Source organism: Strigops habroptila, chromosome 3 (genome assembly GCF_004027225.2).
Source record: "Strigops habroptila isolate Jane chromosome 3, bStrHab1.2.pri, whole genome shotgun sequence".
Taxonomy (NCBI): domain Eukaryota; kingdom Metazoa; phylum Chordata; class Aves; order Psittaciformes; family Psittacidae; genus Strigops; species Strigops habroptila.
In genome coordinates, this window is record NC_044279.2 from 1,485,478 (window position 1) to 1,503,305 (window position 17,828).

At 53.5% G+C, this 17,828-nt stretch overlaps 2 protein-coding genes across 4 annotated transcripts in view; one reads left to right on the forward strand and one right to left on the reverse strand.

Annotated features, from left to right (window-relative positions):
• Window positions 1-1,155: 1,155 nt before the first annotated feature.
• IL15RA (interleukin 15 receptor subunit alpha) lies at window positions 1,156-9,251 on the forward strand. The gene is made up of 8 exons (XM_030478138.1): window positions 1,156-1,228; window positions 5,563-5,763; window positions 5,900-5,977; window positions 6,642-6,881; window positions 7,065-7,094; window positions 7,356-7,413; window positions 7,515-7,823; window positions 8,817-9,251. The coding sequence occupies exons 1-7, from the start codon at window positions 1,156-1,158 to the stop codon at window positions 7,618-7,620; spliced, it is 786 nt and encodes a 261-aa protein (XP_030333998.1). The 3' UTR covers window positions 7,621-7,823; window positions 8,817-9,251.
• A 619-nt stretch (window positions 9,252-9,870) lies between these two features.
• The window catches only part of FBH1 (F-box DNA helicase 1), a 31,454-nt gene continuing 23,496 nt past the window's right edge, over window positions 9,871-17,828 (reverse strand). For all 3 annotated transcript variants that reach the window (XM_030479778.1, XM_030479779.1, XM_030479777.1), the window contains exons 15-22: window positions 17,457-17,556; window positions 17,186-17,307; window positions 15,555-15,630; window positions 14,594-14,791; window positions 13,701-13,826; window positions 13,019-13,125; window positions 11,520-11,654; window positions 9,871-10,638 (exon numbers count right to left, since the gene is read on the reverse strand). In XM_030479778.1, coding sequence (XP_030335638.1) covers window positions 10,519-10,638; window positions 11,520-11,654; window positions 13,019-13,125; window positions 13,701-13,826; window positions 14,594-14,791; window positions 15,555-15,630; window positions 17,186-17,307; window positions 17,457-17,556 — 984 coding nt within the window. In that variant the 3' untranslated portion in view covers window positions 9,871-10,518. The remainder of the gene's footprint in view (window positions 10,639-11,519; window positions 11,655-13,018; window positions 13,126-13,700; window positions 13,827-14,593; window positions 14,792-15,554; window positions 15,631-17,185; window positions 17,308-17,456; window positions 17,557-17,828) is intronic.

The following is a 17,828-nucleotide window of genomic DNA, read 5'->3' on the forward strand; positions in this document are numbered from 1 at the left end:
GGAGGGTTGAATTAGAAGAACCAGCTCCATATATCAGCATAGGATCCCAGACTGGTTTGTGTTGAAGGGACCTTAAAGCTTCTCCAGTCCCAACCCCTGCCACGGGCAGGGACACCTTACACTAGAGCGGGTTGCTCCAAGCCGTGTCCAACCTGGCCTTGAACCTGCTGCTCATGCTCTGGGGGTGCAGCCCAGCACACAGGGGGTTCTGGGCTCAAGCACACCCTGAAACCGGGTCTTGGGGAGCTTCTCATCCACCAACACCCCCACGTCCTTCTCCTCAGGGCTGCTCTCAATCCAGTCTCCCTCAGCCTCTATTTCTGCTTCAGATTGCCCTGACTTGCACTTGTCCTTGTTGAACTCCATGAGGTTCATACAGTCCCACCTCTCCAGCCTGCCCAGCTCACTCTGGATCCCATCCCTTCCCTCCAGCATATCAACCAAACCACACAGCTCAGTGTCACCAGCAAACTTGCTGAGGCTGCTTGATCCCACTGTCCATGGTGCCAACGAAGGTGTTGAGCAGCACTGATCCCAACACCAACCCCTGAGGGACACCACTCATCCCTGGTTTCCATTTGGACATCAAACCATTGACCACAACTCTCTGAGTGGGACCATCCAGCCAATTCCTTATCCACCAAATGGTCCATCCGTCAAATCTGTGTCTCTTCAGTTTAGAGATAAGGATGATGAGGTGCTCAGTGACATGGTTTAGCGGTGAACTTGGCAGTCTTGGGGGAATAATTGGCCTTGATGATCTTAAAGGTCTTTTCCAACGCGGTGGATTCTATGATTCCATGTAGTGTGGGACAGCATCAAATGGTTTGCATGTCCCCCCCAAGGTACCGACACTCCCCCCCCCAGCACTGCATTCCCACCCGGGAGCTGCATCCTCCCCTGGGAATTGCATCCTTCCCCCCGGGTACCGAGCTCCCCCGCGGGGCGCTGCCTCCCTGCTCCCGGAGCTCCCCATCCCGGCAGGGCGGCGCGTCCCTCCCCGTCGCACCGGAGCGAAAGCGAAAGCGAAAGGAGAAGGCGGATCGGGCCACGCCGGCTTATGTCCCGCGGCGGCGGCGGGGCAGCGCCGCGGAGCCCCGGCGGAAGCCCTGAGCCCCCCGGCCCCGGTGCCGCCGGTGCCGCCGCCGCCGTCCCATGGAGCGGCAGCTCCTGCTGCTGCTCTGCGGGACCGTCGCCTTCCTGCTGCTCTGGGCCGCCGCCGGCACCGGTAAGTGTCTGCCCGGGGCGCCCATGCCTGCCCCTGGTGGCCCACGGTGTCCCTTGGGTGCTCGCTCCGCTTCCCAGGGTGGCCACGCTGCTCCCTGGGGTGCCCACGCCGGTCCCTGCATGCCCATGCTTCTCTGTAGGCACCCCCCGAACCCACCCCTGGGTGCCTACACTCGCCCTAGGGTGCCCAGTCTGCAGCCATGTGTTCCCCTTGCACCTCTCTGGGAGCTCCTGCCACCTCCCCACCAGTGTCCAGGTGATTTTTAGGGTCAATGTGATGCACCCACCGGAGCTGCATCACGGTGGGATGTCACCCTGGTGGGCTCTGTGGGGTGTCCATGGGTTCTGTGAGGTGTCCATGGTTGAGCATTGCCGCTGGGTGGGAATGTCGCGTGTCGCGCCTCTCCAAAAGCACAGACTCATGGAATTGTGGAGTCATGGAGTCATTGAGGTTGGAGAAGACTCTTAAGATCATCGAGTCCAACTGCTAACCCAGCACTGCCCAGCCCACCACTAAACCAGGTCCCCAAGTGCCACATCTACGAGCCCTTTAAACCCCTCCAGGGACGGTGGCTCCAGCCCTGCCCTGGGCAGCCTGTTCCAATGCCTGAGCACCCTCTGGGGAAGGAATTGTTCCTCAGCTCCATCTAAACCTGCCCTGGGGCAGCTTGAGGCCGTTTCCTCTTGTCCCATCCCTTGTTCCTTGGGAGCAGAGACCAGCCCCCTCCTGGCTCCATCCTCCTGTCAGGCAGCTGCAGAGAGCGAGAAGGTCCCCCCTGAGCCTTCTCTTCTCCAGTCTAAACCCCCCCAGGTCCCTCAGCTCTTCCTCATCACACTTGTGCTCCAGGCCCTGCACCAGCTATCGGATACCCTTCACTATCTTTGGACACAGCAGCTTTGGGAAACACCATCACAGCTCAGCACAGAGAGTGGAGGATGCCAACAGCCCCAGGGAGCCACTGGCGGTGCTGGAAAGACCATTTAGGAACCACTTAATGAACTGAAAATGTGGGAATTGTGAAGGATTTGTGTGGAAGCCCAGGAGATAAGGCTGGAATGGAGCACAGAGCTGCCAAAGCGTCAGTGCTCTAGAATATAAATCTATTTCTCACCAGCCAGGTGCAGGCAGGGTTGTAAAATTACTCCAGCAGCAAAAATAAGGCGGAAGAGCTGCGTTCACTGCCAGGGATGTACACTGGAACGGGCTAAAAATAGCTTTCTCTGAAGGCAATACCCTCCAACGGCTCCCTCCCGGACCTGCGGGCAATGTTCCTGGCAGTGGTGATGCAATTGGGACCGTCTTGGGGCTGAAAATGTGGTTATCTGGGGTGTTGGAGAACAAAAATAGTGTTCATTGCTTTTAATTCAGTTGAATTCATCACCTGAATTAAAAGCCCCAACACCAGAGGGTCGTGGAGCTGCTGGAGCGAGGCCAGAGGAGGCCCCGGAGCTGCTGCGAGGGCTGGAGCAGCTCTGATCTGGAGCCAGGCTGAGAGAGCTGGGCTGGGGCAGCCTGGAGAAGAGAAGGCTCCTGAAGGGGAGACCTTAGAGCAGCTCCAGTGCCTAAAGGGGCTCCAGGAAACCTGGAGAGGGGCTTTGGACAAGGGATGGAGGGACAGGCCAAGGGGAATGGCTTTAACCTGCCAGAGGGGAGATTGAGATGAGCTCTGAGGCAGAAGTTGTTCCCTGTGAGGGTGCTGAGGCGCTGGCACAGGTTGCCCAGAGAAGCTGTGGCTGCCCCAGCCCTGGCAGTGTTCAAGGCCAGGTTGGACACAGGGGCTTGGAGCAACCTGCTCTAGTGGAAGGTGTCCCTGCCCGTGGCAGGGGGTTGGAACTGGAGGAGCTTTAAGGTCCCTTCCAACCCAAACCAGTCTGGGATTCCATGAAGTTCCTCTCTGAGGGGTTTATGTGTGGTAATCAGGTTATATGTGGTTTCTACCTTCTGCTGATAATTTTCTAAGAAAAATGCCCAAGTTTTTCCAGTGTGGATTCTCCACTGTCTAGTTGTGGTCGTGCAATCCCTTGCAGCCCCACAAAGCCAACCACGGCTCTCCCCATCTGTTCACATCTTACACCCTTTCCAATTCACTGCTGAGATATAATAGAAAGCCTAAATCTTGGCCGCACATCAACCGGGGCTGTAGCAGTGCTGGGAACTGGAATTCCCAAAGATTTCCTGCCTTTTTCCTCCTTGTCATGTGTTTCATCTCATGAAACAACCTGAAATCAGTGCAGCAATCCTGGAAAGCAGAGACACCGGGGTCTTATCATGAAGATGATGACAAGATGATGATGATCATTTGGGGCATTTTTGGGAAGAGGAGATCATTTTACAGCCAAATCAACCAGAAAGAAAGTGCTTTGGTGGGATTGGGATGGCGAGATGAGGTTTTAAAGCTGAAAGGCATAAGCAGGGCTCACAGGTCCCTGTTTTTCCTGGATGCTGTTGCTGCTTCCAGCTGGAATTCCCTCTGTGCTCCCTTTGTGGATGTGGCTGTGAGTTGCCTTGGCACTGGAAGAGCTTTTCATTCATGTTATGGCAGGGCTTCAGGTTTGGCAACGTGTGAAGAGGTTGTGAAACTCGTGCCCTCCCTCATGCAACTCTTTGGGGTGCCCCCAATGCGAGGGGACCCTGCACAGGCCCACCAAGCACTGATTAGATTCCCCCCAGGATGTCCTGGGGATATATAACAAATTGGGGCAGGAGATTGTCAGGATTAAGGAGATTTTAATCTCTGGGTGTTTTGGGTTTCTGGGGGAGCACCTTGTGGTCCTGTTCCCAACCCCATCGTGCTCCCATCCCTCTGCCATCACCCTCCTGTCCTCATCACCAGTGCATTCCAATCCCTGTTGTGCTCCCATCCTCACTGCCACTGCACTCCCATTCCCACTGTGCTCCCATCATCATCCCATTCCCTATCCCAGCCCAACCAAGCATCCCTCCATACTAAATGGACATCATCCCAACCATGCATTGCTCCACCCCAGCTGTGGAACACTCCATCCTGGCTGTATATTGCTTTATCCCAGCTGTGCATCGCTCCATCCCAGCTCTGGATCACTCCATCCTGGCTGTATATTGCTTTATCCCAGCCATGCATTGCTCCGTACCGGCACTGGAATGTCGTGTCAGGCGACAGGAGCTGGCAGCAGCCATCCACATGTGGTAATCTCTGGGTAACCAAGAAACTTTCTCCATCATGCCAGAAAAAGAAGTGAACTTGTAACATCCTCTTGCGAAACCGACCTCAAATCAAAGCCACAAAGGAAGTACAAACCCTTCTGAGACAGGAAAAGCCAGAACTCACTGCCCATCGCAGCCCCGCTGCCCAGCCATGTGATGACACTCACGTTTCAGCCGCCTCCAGGGCCATGGGCTGCAAGCTCCAGTGGGAAAAATGCTGGGAAGTGGCTGGAGAACTCACAGAGCGCTTGGAAGTTTTCACATCCAGCTGCAAAATAAACAGGGGAAAAAGAGGGTGGTGAATGCAGCCAGAACACAGCAGCTGGTGGTGGGATGGAGCCTGGATGGTCACTGCGGGGGGATGAAGGTCTGAGAGAAGCCTTCAGTGACCAGAGGAGCTGCTACAAGTGGATCATAGAATCATCGAATGGTTTGGGTTGGAAAGGACCTTAAAGATCATCCAGTTTCATGGGCAGGGACACCTTCCACTAGAGCAGGTTGCTCCAAGCCCCTGTGTCCAACCTGGCCTTGAACACTGCCAGGGATGGGGCAGCCACAGCTTCTCTGGGCACCCTGTGCCAACTCCAACACCTTTGACAAGCCAAACACGACCCAGACCCTGAATTAGACTCATTCACCCTTGTTCTTTTGTTTTCCCTTCTGCAACATGCCTGAGAGCGCAACACCATGATCCACATCTCTGCAGAGCTCCCCATCACTTGACTAACTCCCTTTTTACACAATGTCTGTTTTCTGCAAGGTTGATGTGACACAGCAGGACCACTCAAAATGGAATGCAGCAAATACAGAAGAAATCCAAGGAAAACACCACAGCTTCAGATGTTTGAGAGTACCTGACCTCTGGGGTCTTCCTTTTATGTACTTACAACGAAAAAGTGGCTGTAAACATGCTGGAAATGGAGCTTTTCCCTTCTCCATCCCCTGTGCATAGGCACAGCCATCTCACACTGTCTTTTTGCAGGCTGGATGAGGCTCTCCCAACCCCAGGGCAGCACCAACTTCCCATACCCCCCCCCCCCCAGGGCAGGATTTGACCCCCTTGGGTGCTATTCAGCACAGTGAGCCAGGGCCGGAGGGTGCCCAATTCCCTGTTGTGATCCCCATCTCTTTGTTTCTTCCCTCCCCTCCAGTGCCAATGCGATGCAGCCGCCCCAAGGACGTGGCCAACGCTCACATCGACGTGGGCAACAACACCCTGCTCAACACCCGCCTGCGCTACACCTGCAACCCCGGCTACAAGCGCAAAGCCGGGACCTCCAGCCTCATCCAGTGCATCCTCCGGGACGACTCCACCAAGCCCGACTGGACCCACACCACGCTCCAGTGCATCCGTAAGCCCTCGCTCGGCAGCTGGGATGGGATGGGGAGTGGGGAGGTGGGATACCTCTATAAGCAGTGTGGTGGAGGAGGATGAGGGGTGGTGTGGGAGCTGCTGTTGATGGTGTCTCCATGTTGGTCTTCCCAAAGGGGACCCGGCTCTGCCTCCGGAAACCCCCAGCCCTGAGCTCCCGACGGCGCCGCACACTGAGAGGATGACCCCAAGGGGTGAGGAATCATAGAATGAGCAGGGCGGGAAGAGACCTTTAAGCTCATCAAGTCCAACCTTTACCCCAGCACTGCCAAGGCCACCACTGACCCATGGCACTGAGGGCCTCAGCTACATGGTGTGTGAACACTTGCAGGGACGGTGACTCCAGCCCTGCCCTGGGCAGCCTGTTCCAATGCCTGAGCACCCTCTGGGGAAGGAATTGTTCCTCAGCTCCATCTAAACCTGCCCTGGGGCAGCTTGAGGCCGTTTCCTCTTGCCCCATCCCTTGTTCCTTGGGAGCAGAGACCAGCCCCCTCCTGGCTCCAGCCTCCTGTCAGGCAGTTGCAGAGAGCGAGAAGGTCCCCCCTGAGCCTTCTCTTCTCCAGACTAAACCCCCCCAGGTCCCTCAGCCGTTCCTCATCACACTTGTGCTCCAGGCCCTGCACCAGCTCCGGTGCCCTTCTCTGGTCCCACTCCAGCACCTCAATGTAGTGAGGGCCCAGAACTGACACAGGATTCAAGGTGCAGCCTCACCAGTGCCCAGCACAGGGCTGGATGGGCTGTTCCCTCACCACAACCTGCCTGAAGCAGGCACGAGGCTGAGCACTGAAATAATGGTGCTGTTTGGGGGGTGCCTTTTAATTCTTGAAATTAAAAGGTTTTACACTATTTTCCCAACAGGAACCACCGACACCAGCCTGACCTCCAGCCCCTCTCCAGCAGCAACACCCGTGCCCCCAGCACCTGATGGGACACCACCAGAGACAGTCCCACCACTGCAGACATCCACACTGGCAGAGGCATCCAGGCCACCAGAGATGCTCCCACCATTGCAGACATCCACAGTGGGAGAGGAAACAGCTCCAGGGTCATCTCTGGGGACAACCACACTGCCTGCCACCCCCACGGAGCATGCTGCAGGTCAGACCACCTCCTTAGGGAAGATAACCCACCAAAGGGTGGTAGAGCCTACCAGCAAAGGCTCTTCCACTTCAGCGCATTGTTTCCCTTCTCTCCAAACCCCTTTTTAGTAAGAATCCCTCCAGCATCCCCATCTTCCCTAGCTTTGCAACTAAAAATCTCCATTTCTCTCTTCTTTTCCAGTTTCCATCCAGACCCTGGCCTCTTCCATCGGTAAGCTGGGTAAAAAGCTTATTTTGGCAAGCAGGGACTTATTTCCTTTATTGCTTAGCTTAAAAGCCCTTCTTGGGGCTGTGGGTGGTTTATGCCATGGGCAAGGGCAATGCCTTTGATGGGGGGAAGGATGCAGCACCCATATTCCTTCCTGGGGTGGGGAGGGCACCTTGTGAATGTGCACAAAGTGGTTTTGGCTCTTTGAGGAGCTGTTTTGCCTGAGCTGGAAGATGCTCATCGGCCACTGTGTCTCTCCCACAGGGCTCACAGTGCTGGTGGTCGCTGGCATCGTGACCTGCTGCTGCTGGAGGATGAAAATGTAAGTGTCTGAGCCCCATGAGGTCCTTCCACCCCAATGATGTGTTGAAAGGCACAGAAAGGCCTTGAGGTGCCAGTGATGCTCCTCTCCAACCCCAACAGGCGCACAGGGCAGAGCTACACTGCAGCAGAGACAGCCATCCCCATGGTGGCTCCTGCTTCAGAGAACGAGGAGGTGCTGCCACCCAGTGTTTACCCCATGGGCTGAGCACCCACCACCAGGCAACTCGGTGCACCCACCAGCCCAGAGGATGCTCAGGGCTGGGCTGAAAAGCTGGAAGCAGCAGCAGTGCGTGGCAGAGCACATCCTGGTCCCCTCTGCACGGAGCATCCTCGCCCCAGGGACATGTGGCTGCTCTTCTCAGCCTGAACAAGGGACACCCATGGATGAGACTGCTCCAGCACCCACAGGTGTGTGAGTGTCCCATAGGGTGGGTGGGTGAGTGATTGAGCTCCATGAGTACCCCAGGTGGCATGGAGATTAGAATTTGGAGGTGGGGAGATGGTCCTGGGGGTGCTGGTGGTCAGCAGAATGCAGGCTGGGGGCTACCTGCCCCAGTGGAGGGTGTATGGGGTGCAGGGGATGGGGTTTGGGTGCTGGAGGTGAAGCTGGGCTCCCCTACCCCAGGAACCACCCATTCCCCGGCCAGGAGCAAGGCAAGCAGTGGGGCAGCTGGACAGCAGCCCCATCCCTAGAGCTGCTTTGCTCCCAAATTGCCCCAAACCCATCAAGAAGTGCTGCTCCAGAGAAAGACCTGGCTGAGCATCCCTCTACCATGTCACAGAATCCCAGAGTGGTTTGGGTTGGAAGGGACCTTAAAACTCACACAGCTCCAACCTGCTGCCACGGGCAGGGACACCTCCCACTAGAGCAGGTTGCTCCAAGCCCCTGTGTCCAACCTGGCCTTGAACACTGCCAGGGATGGGGCAGCCACAGCTTCTCTGGGCACCCTGTGCCAGCGCCTCAGCACCCTCACAGGGAAGAGCTTCTGCCTCAGAGCTCATCTCAATCTCCCCTCTGGCAGGTTAAAGCCATTCCCCTTGGCCTGTCCCTCCATCCCTTGTCCAAAGCCCCTCTCCAGGTTTCCTGGAGCCCCTTTAGGCACTGGAGCTGCTCTAAGGTGTCCCCTTCAGGAGCCTTCTCTTCTCCAGGCTGCCCCAGCCCAGCTCTCTCAGCCTGGCTCCAGAGCAGAGCTGCTCCAGCCCTCGCAGCAGCTCCGGGGCCTCCTCTGGCCTCGCTCCAGCAGCTCCATGCCCTTATGTAGGGACACCAGCACTGCACACAGTGCCCCAAGTGGGGTCTCCCCTCCCTCGACCTGCTGCTCATGCTCTGGGGATGCAGCCCAGCACACAGGGGGGGTTTCTGAGCTGCAACTGCCTCACTCCCTTCCTGTTCTCTTTCAGCCATTCACTGGTGAACCCAGAACCGTGGTGAAGGTGCCTCATACACAGCTCAGGGATCCTTCACACCCTGGGTGCTGCTGGCAGGGAGCGATTTCACTGCAGACACTATCAGACTGAAGGCAATAACACGACCTAAGGAACTATTCCCCTTTGCATGATTGCCCTTTGTCCACCCCTGTTGTTATCCACTCATTTCCTCCTTGCTCCAGAACAGGCAGCTGTAGACAATTGCTGGTTTATGTATATATGTGTATATAGTGTACATAAAATACTACACACAGAGCAGTTGATCTTGTCTGGTTGGACATCTCGGCAGCCCTGAAGGTAAGGAGGATGGGAGCAGGGTTGGGGTGAAATCCATCTCAGCAGCAGCCAGGGCTCACCACTACTTGTCCAAGGCCAAGGGTGATGGCGAGGTGGAGCTGCCTGTTCTCAGCTGGACAGGGAAAGGGGTTTTAGAAGGCAGCTGGATATTAGTTGGTACCTAATAACCAACTTCCATGGCTTTTCCTTGCTGCTTTGTCTTGGCCCATGGTTGTGCCACTGCTCTGGATTGTTGTAGCGAGAAGCAGCAGCACTTGGGATGTGACAGACCAAACCCTCAGGCAACGGCACAGCCTCATCCAATGGATGGTTGGAAGACAGGAAAGGCTGGAAGAGATCCCTAGAGGTGCCTGGTCCAATGTCCAAGTCTTGGGTGAAATTCTGCCTGTGTTTAGGTGAGCACAACGGGGAAAGTGGAGTCCACGCTTTGAAAGCAAAAGCAGAGCCAGCGAAGCAACTGAGTGGAGCAAATGAAGCAATCACTCAGTAAATAACCATGGAAATCAACAGGATGGCCGAGCTCCCTCCAGCAGGCACAGCTCATGGCTCTGGGCCTATGTCCAACAACTGATCTCTTCCCAAATCACTTTCAGTTTTGGAATGACACAGGCTCTGGTACAACGTGTCACGGCATAAACCATCATCTGTGCTGCCTGTGCCACTGCTACTGGGATAGCTGGTCAATAAATGCAACCCAGGGTGACCTCTTAACTGAAGGCAAGAGAACAAAGAAAGCATGAAGGCTTTTTTTATTTGTTACAACCTTAATTTCAGGTTTAAAACTCTCTCTGAATTAGACTGAAACCAAATCAAAGCAGTCGCTCAGGTGCTGCCTCTCTTCTTCCCTTATGGTTTCCCCTAGGGAGAAGGGAAACAGCCTGGGGAATCCCTTGGCTACCTAATTCAGCTGGGAGAGATTTAATGACCTTTTCCCAGAGCCAACAGTGAAACATTCGTTTTCTCAGAGTAAAGTGTTCCTTTGAGTACGTCCTGGTATTTCCTCTTCTTTCAGTGGATCAAGGGATTTCACTGGGGCATTGACAGGATGGAGTAGACAGGAGGATCCTGGCAGTTTAGTCACTGGAGGGGTTTTCCTTGGGACAGAGGCAACAGAGGGGTAATGCTCAAAAGAACCCAAACCCCACCTGGTCTGACACATAGTGCATGTTCTTCTGTGCAGAGCAGCCCACGCTGACCAGCTTTGGAGGACAAAGTGGGGCTGGAGAAAAGGGCTCACATCTGCCTGCAGAGAACCCAGAGGCTTCCTCTCAGAGCTGGTCTGAAATCCTGCTCCAACATCCACCCGATTCTGGAGCTGGGATGTGACAACAGGCCTTGTCCTGCACCCAGGGCAGCTTTGGGGAGCTGGAGGGCTTTGTTAGAGCTGGATGGGCTGTTCCTGAAGTGCTGGGGAGAAGATGAGTGGTGTCAGGGAGCCAAAGCGCTGCTGTGTGCAAGAGCGGCAGAGGTAACCACCCGCATCCCTGCTCTGGTTGCTCTGTGGGAGAAAGAGAGGAGACCTCAGAGGAGAGGAAGGCTGGAGGAACCCAACCTGGGATGCAATGCCCTCACGGCCAGGGAGGAGAACAATGATGCGCCCAAAGCATCTCCTGCCACCGAGGAAATCCCTTATGGGATGGTTTGATTAATAGGTGCAACCAAAATACACCTGTGCAGGTCTTTGCTGGTGAAGGATGAGGATTTGTCATAGAATCATGGAATGGTTTGAGTTGGAATGAACCTTAAAGCTCATCCAGCTCCAACCCCCTGCCACGGGCAGGGACACCTTCCACTAGAGCAGGTTGCTCCAAGCCCCTGTGTCCAACCTGGCCTTGAACACTGCCAGGGATGGGGCAGCCACAGCTTCTCTGGGCACCCTGTGCCAGTGCCTCAGCACCCTCACAGGGAAGAGCTTCTGCCTCAGAGCTCATCTCAATCTCCCCTCTGGCAGGTTAAAGCCATTCCCCTTGGCCTGTCCCTACATGGCCTCAGCAGAGGCTCTGGGGGTCAGATATGGGATCTGACACACCAAAACCTCAAAACCAGCTCCACTGAGACCACAACTGGTCTCAGAAGAGAGGTGAAGCCTTGAGTGTATCAGTGGGAACTGCAGCACCCCCCTGAATCATGCAGTGGGGAAGTCATCCCTAGTTATGAGCTGCTTGGGAGCAGAAGTAAGAGGCTGGGGAGCTGTGGGCATGAGATGCAGCCACGGGATGTTCCCTGCTCCCTTCCACTGGAGCTTAGCACTCGGCTTGTCCCTCCCTGATGTGACAGGACAGCTCCAAACAGTCCCCAAGCAGAGCCACCCCACAAGTGACTGTGAAGGTTCCCAATTCAGAACCATGATCTCGAAAGCCCAAGGAGGGTTTGACATACGTGAGTCAAAGGGAGCTTCTTCACAACCAGCCCGGAGCTGGACTGCACTGGAGCTGCACACTGTGGCACACAACAAGTGACAGCAGCTCCATCCTTCCCAGCCTCACTCATCAGCTCCACCCGAAGGAAACGCTCCTAAGGAATAAGAGAAAGAGGAACACATCACTGAGAGAGCTGAGATACTGGGAATATTCTTTCATCCCTGTTTTATACTCCCTTAGAAGTGACTTGCAACAAAACCCTGCCCCAAACCCCTGGTGACAACAAAATCCAAGCAGAAGCCAACAGCAGCAGTGAGGAAGGAAGTGAAGTAAGAGCTGGCAACCACTGCGCACAGAGAAAAGGGAACCGACAGGCTTGCACTGGGATAAGAAGTCAGGATCTGTGGAAGGCAACACCCAAATGCATGGGATGTGGAAGAAAAAACACTGCAACCTCGTGTCTTGCTGCTGAAATCATGGTGCAGAGCACAGGAACTGAGGGAAAACCATCACCTCAGCTACTCTGGTGTGTGCCAGCACACGCACAGGGCATAGCCCACACTCAGGATGGACCTGAGGATCAGGCCACAATCCTCTTTTATGCTCCTCTACCACACTGTCCCCTCCAAACGTAATGATCGGAGATGTACAGAATTTATGGGCACTGAGGCTCTTGGCACTCTTTAAACTGGGAGCAGCGCATCCTGCCCGAGATGTCGTCACTTGCAGAGCTCCAAATCCTAATGGGACAGTGGCATGCATGGGAATTTGCCCTCCCTGCCTGCCTGCCTGCCTCCCTGCTCTGGCTCTGGAGCCCTCATACATCAGCTGCACTGCTGCAGGTCACAGGCAGGGCTCTGGGTGCATGCAGTGATGGCTTGTTCTTGTGCGGGGCGCTACAAAGTGCAGGTATCAGGGCTCTAAATTTCCCTTGAGGATTTAGAATCATAGAAAGGTTTGAGTTGGAAGGGACCTTAAAGCTCATCCAGTTCCAACCCCCTGCCATGGGCAGGGATGCCTCACACCAGACGATGTTGCCCAAGGCTCTAATGTGGCCTTGAACACTGCCAGGGATGGGGCAGCCACAGCTTCTCTGGGCACCCTGTGCCAGCGCCTCAGCACCCTCACAGGGAAGAGCTGCTGCCTTATCTCCAACCTGAACTTCCCCTGTTTCAGTTTGAACCCGTCACCTCTTGTCCCATCACTCCAGTCCCTGATGAAGAGTCCCTCTCCAGCATCCTTGGAGCCCCCTTCAGACACTGGAAGCTGCTCTGAGGTCTCCACGCAGCTTCTCTTCTCCAGGCTCAACAGCCCCAATGTTCTCAGCCTGGCTCCATACGGGAGCTGCTCCAGCCCCTGCTCATCCTCGTGGCCTCCTCTGGACTTGCTCCAACAGCTCCATGTCCTTCTTATGTTGGGGACCCCAGAACTGCACACAGTGCTGCAAGTGGGGTCTCACAGAGCAGAGGGGCAGGATCACCTCCTTCAACCTGCTTACCGTGGAACGATTTCACTCACCCCAGCCAGTGCTAAAAGGTGTTCCAGGGACTCTGACATGAGCAAATACTTCTTTGCGCGTGTCACTGCTACATAGAGCAGGTTCCATTCATCCTCAGGGTACAAACCTAGGTTGGAGGAAAGAGACCATCAATAGCTTTAGAGAAGAAGAATGAACAGCTCTGCCTTCACTCTTAACACTTCAGCTGGCGTTTCTGGAAGGACACTGGGTGCTTCTGCAGGAGAGCATGAACCCAGCGCTCTGCTGTGTTTGCTGTGCAGTTCCTAACACCACTGACAGCTCTTGCCTTGCTCCATGTTCCTCCCTCCAGGCAAAGGCAGGACTCTACATGCCTGGAGAAGCAGCTCGGTGCTACGTGTTCTCCCACCTCCCAGGCACTGGAGGAGCTTCTCCACCTCTAGATGCCCTCTACAGGCTCCTCATGCTTGCTGGGAAGAGACCAGCCCTTCCAAAGCATGAGCTGTGGCACCTAAGGAAAGCAGTGCCATTCCCAAGCATGGCGTTGCTCTTTCTCTGTTGCTAGATGGCTACAAGCTCGAGTACAGGAATATTCCTACCTTGCTGTGAAGGAAACTACAAAATCAATAATCCCTTGACAGTGGCACTTGATGACACTGAGAAGCGTGGGCTTGCTTCCCACTTCCACATCAGGATGGGGACCACACCGAGCTGTTCCCTTACCAATAATGACATCAGTTCTAATCTGGTAATTCCCATGGAGAGCTGGAACATGCACAAAGTCATCTGCAAGCAGCACTGTGTCAAACTCCAGGCCTTTGGCTTGATGGACAGTCCCTATGAGGTAATCTGTGACCAGCACATGTGGGGAACAAGAAGGAATAAAGATCAGGCACTGCAGCGCTAAGGGAATTTCAATGCCACAAAGCACCAAGTCAAATGCAATGGTTCCATTCTGCATTCATTTTACTTCTTCCCAAACATAAATCGGAAGCAAAGCACCTCTATTGGGAACCCACACTGCTGAAGACAACTTCCCTGCTAAGGAAGATGTCTGGTTGTCAGCAGCCTGAGCCCCAGCTCCTGCTTCCAAACAGGAATTCTCTTTATTTGATGTATGTTTTATTTGGTTGCCTTGTCCCTTCCCCAGATTCCAGCCAGCAAATTGCAGGGCAACTCCACCAGGAATCCCAAAGAGCAGGGTAAGTCCCAGGGCTTTCCCATCACAGGAAATACTCATAGAATCCCAGCCTGGTTTGGGTTGGAAGGAACCTTAAAGCTCCTCCAGCTCCAACCCCTGCCACGGGCAGGGACACCTTCCACTAGAGCAGGTTGCTCCAAGCCCCTGTGTCCAGCCTGGCCTTGAACACTGCCACGGATGGGGCATTAACAACATCCTTGGGCACACTGAGCCATCCTTTGGTGGCAGATTCATTGCACTGAACCCCACCTGCAGCCCCACATGTACCCCAAAAGCTACTGTTCAACTTTCTCCCTAAAAGCCTGACTTAATCCAAACTGAGCCTCTTTGCAGAATGAGGCGGGTTCAGCACTGATGCTGTATTGAAAACAAGACCTGGATTTGCTCCTCTGTCAAAGACACAGCTTGGCTTTACCTGCCATGGCTTCGTGTGGCACGTGGCTGCTCTCAATCTGCCGCACCAGCACAGGGATGCGCTCTCTGTATTTCTCCACTATGTCAATCTTCACTTGCAGCTCTTTGTCATCAACGTGCTTTGCATATTCCTTTAAACCAATGAAGCCCTGAGTCTCTTCCCATTTCTTGATGAAGGAGTCATTTATTACCAGGTTGGCTGAAATGAAAAGGAGCAGATGACAGGAGCTTATCTGACAGACATGTTTAATGGGATCTTCACATTCTAATCAAGTTTCAGAGTAAGAGACCCCACTTGCAGCACTGTGTGCAGTGCTGGTGTCCCCAACATCATGGAGGAGGACATGGAGCTGTTGGAGCAAGTCCAGAGGAGGCCACGAGGATGATCAGGGGCTGGAGCAGCTCCCGTATGGAGACAGGCTGAGAACATTGGGGCTGTTGAGCCTGGAGAAGAGAAGCTGCGTGGAGACCTCAGAGCAGCTTCCAGTGTCTGAAGGGGGCTCCAAGGATGCTGGAGAGGGACCTTCATCAGGGACTGGAGTGATGGGACAAGGGGTGATGGGTTCAAACTGAAACAGGGGAAGTTCAGGTTGGATCTAAGGAAGAAGTTCTTCCCTGTGAGGGTGCTGAGGCGCTGGCACAGGGTGCCCAGAGAAGCTGTGGCTGCCCCATCCCTGGCAGTGTTCAAGGCCAGGTTGGACACAGGGGCTTGGAGCAACCTGCTCTAGTGGAAGGTGTCCCTGCCCATGGCAGGGGCTTGGAGCTGGAGGAGCTTTAAGGTTCCTTCCAACCCAAATCATTCCATGATTTTCTATTTCCTCATGAAGTTATCTGTGGAAAACTGACAGTGCTTCACAGGAAAGATTTCTTCCTCATATCTAATCTAAATCTCCCCTCTTTCAGCTTAAAGCCACTGTAGGAGGGTCACACACACACACAAAGGAGGGTGAGGACATACTCACATTTTCTCCGTTCATCCGCAGGCTGACTGAGCTTCCAAATATCACAGATTTTGCTCAGGCCAAAACGGTCAAGCCCCTAAAAAAACCCAATAATGGAACCTTAATGCACAGGAGTAAAGGTGCTGTGTATAACTCTAAGGTAAGAAAGCAGAGCCCAGTGGTTATTGGTGTTAAAAGGTCGGGGCAGGGGGGAGAAGGGAAATGTGATGATGATGCAGAGCTGGCTTCCTGGAGCTGTATCACAAAGGGAACGTTCCAGCCCACTCTGCAGACAGACAGATGGACAGCAAGAGGAGAACAGCACATCTACCAACTGCCATTACAGCAGAGCTATGGCAGAACTTTATATTCAAAAGGTATTTCAAAGAAAAACTACATTTTTATCATGTTTTCTCTTTTGCTCATTAAAAAAGGCTCGTTATTGGGGCATTTTATCTTAGTTAAAATGAGCTTTAGAAGTCTCTTGTGCCATAAACACTGTTGTCCTGTTGACTCCATACTGGTGGGGAAAGCCAGCTCCAGGCACAACTGCACCCTCTGTCCTGAAGTGATGGTCCATCACAGTGGAGATGGACCTTGCTCAATGGGCTGTAAATGCTTCAGTTTCAATATAAACTGAAACCAAAGGTTTTGCTTTGGCACTTTTTCCTTTTAGAAAGTATTTTTTCCCCCTCTTGTTTCCAAATCCAGTTTGTTTTGTTCCATCAAAAGCAGCCTCAGTCTGAATTTAGCCTTATTCCAAAAGGCAAAAGCAGGTTTTCGGTACTGAGCAGCCAGTTCAAATACTCGTTGCTTGTAACATGCAGCTTTCTGGTGGGGAAATGATTAAGAACTTATAATATGAGCCTAAAATCCAAGAGACCAGGCTCAAACCCATCCACCACTGAGACAACTGTTCCCGGTGCTTGAGCTTCTACATTTCTGGGTGTAGAACAAGATCTCAAATCAAACCATGGGCATCGATGGGTCTGAGTGTGAAGGTCAATGATGGCTTATTAAAACCTTCCTGCAATTCACTTTCTGAAGGTGTCCACACACTCCTTCTCCTTCAGTTCCATGTGTGAACTCAACACAAACCTCAGAGCTGTTGCTCCTTCAAGGGGTTAACATCCATCATTGCTGAAAATCCCTATTTCCCTCACCAAAAAGGCTGGTGCCCCAACTTGCCCTGGTTTTCCTGGGTGTATTGAGACAGAGAGCAGAACATCACAGGGCTGGAAGCTCACACAATGTGCACAGCGCAGCTCTCTAGGGCATCTATGAGACCTTCAGCTTCAACTGTTGTATTGTCCCTTGTGAGAGCTTAAAATGCTCATTCTCCCTCTTCCCCTTCCCCAGTCCCACCCAGCGAACTGGAGCTGCTGCTGTTTCATCTGAGCCTGATGGAGAGAGACACATGGGCCTGAAAAGAGACCCATGAGGGTGAAGAGAGGCCCTTGTCTGCACAGATTTGAGAAGAGCTGCACCAAAACTCTTCCTCATCCACACCAGATTGCTGCTTTCTCCTAGAATATTAGTTTTAAAACACAAGCAGCTCAGCCACAACCTATTTCAAGCCTCCCGTAGGTGTCACTGCTCCAAGTGCCAACAGGCTCGGAGACTTGGAAGTCACATTGGCAATTTCCCCTTACCCCAATCACGTGTATTTTAACTGGTCTGTCTTCCCCAGTAAGTGTCACAGCATCCTCAAACACGTTGAAATTGCTTCGTGACAAGAACGTTATCATCCCTTCCGTGCTGCCTCGCACATCACCTGCATGAAGCAACTCCCAGTTAGAGAAGAGGTATCTGAATCCAAAGTAAATCAGAAATCAGGATGAATCCTAAGGCATTTTATTATGGAGCAGCTCTATATCACTGAATGGAGCTGGCTGAGCTCAGAGATGCACCAACACGACTCACCCTTTTGGTTTCCACCCACCAGCGTCTTACTCCTGATCCTCTTGCAGACATCCAGAATGGTTGCTCCAACGTAAGCTATTTCAGGCCCAAATCTGAAACTCTATGTGGGAAAATGAAGGGAACAGCAGGAAAAAGAAGAGGAATGTGTTAGAACGTAAGAAAAGTATCACTATATATGGAACTCTGCAATTCCCACCAACCTTCTGGACTTTCTCTTAGAAAGAGCACTCAAATCCCCTCCTGACTATTCCTAGAAATCCTGGTCATTCTTACACCCAAGGAGATAGGAACTGTGCTGTGAGATAGGACCATCATACAGGGCAAAATTAACCTCCTTTGCTCTTAACTCATTGTCTCTCCTGGAACCCACTG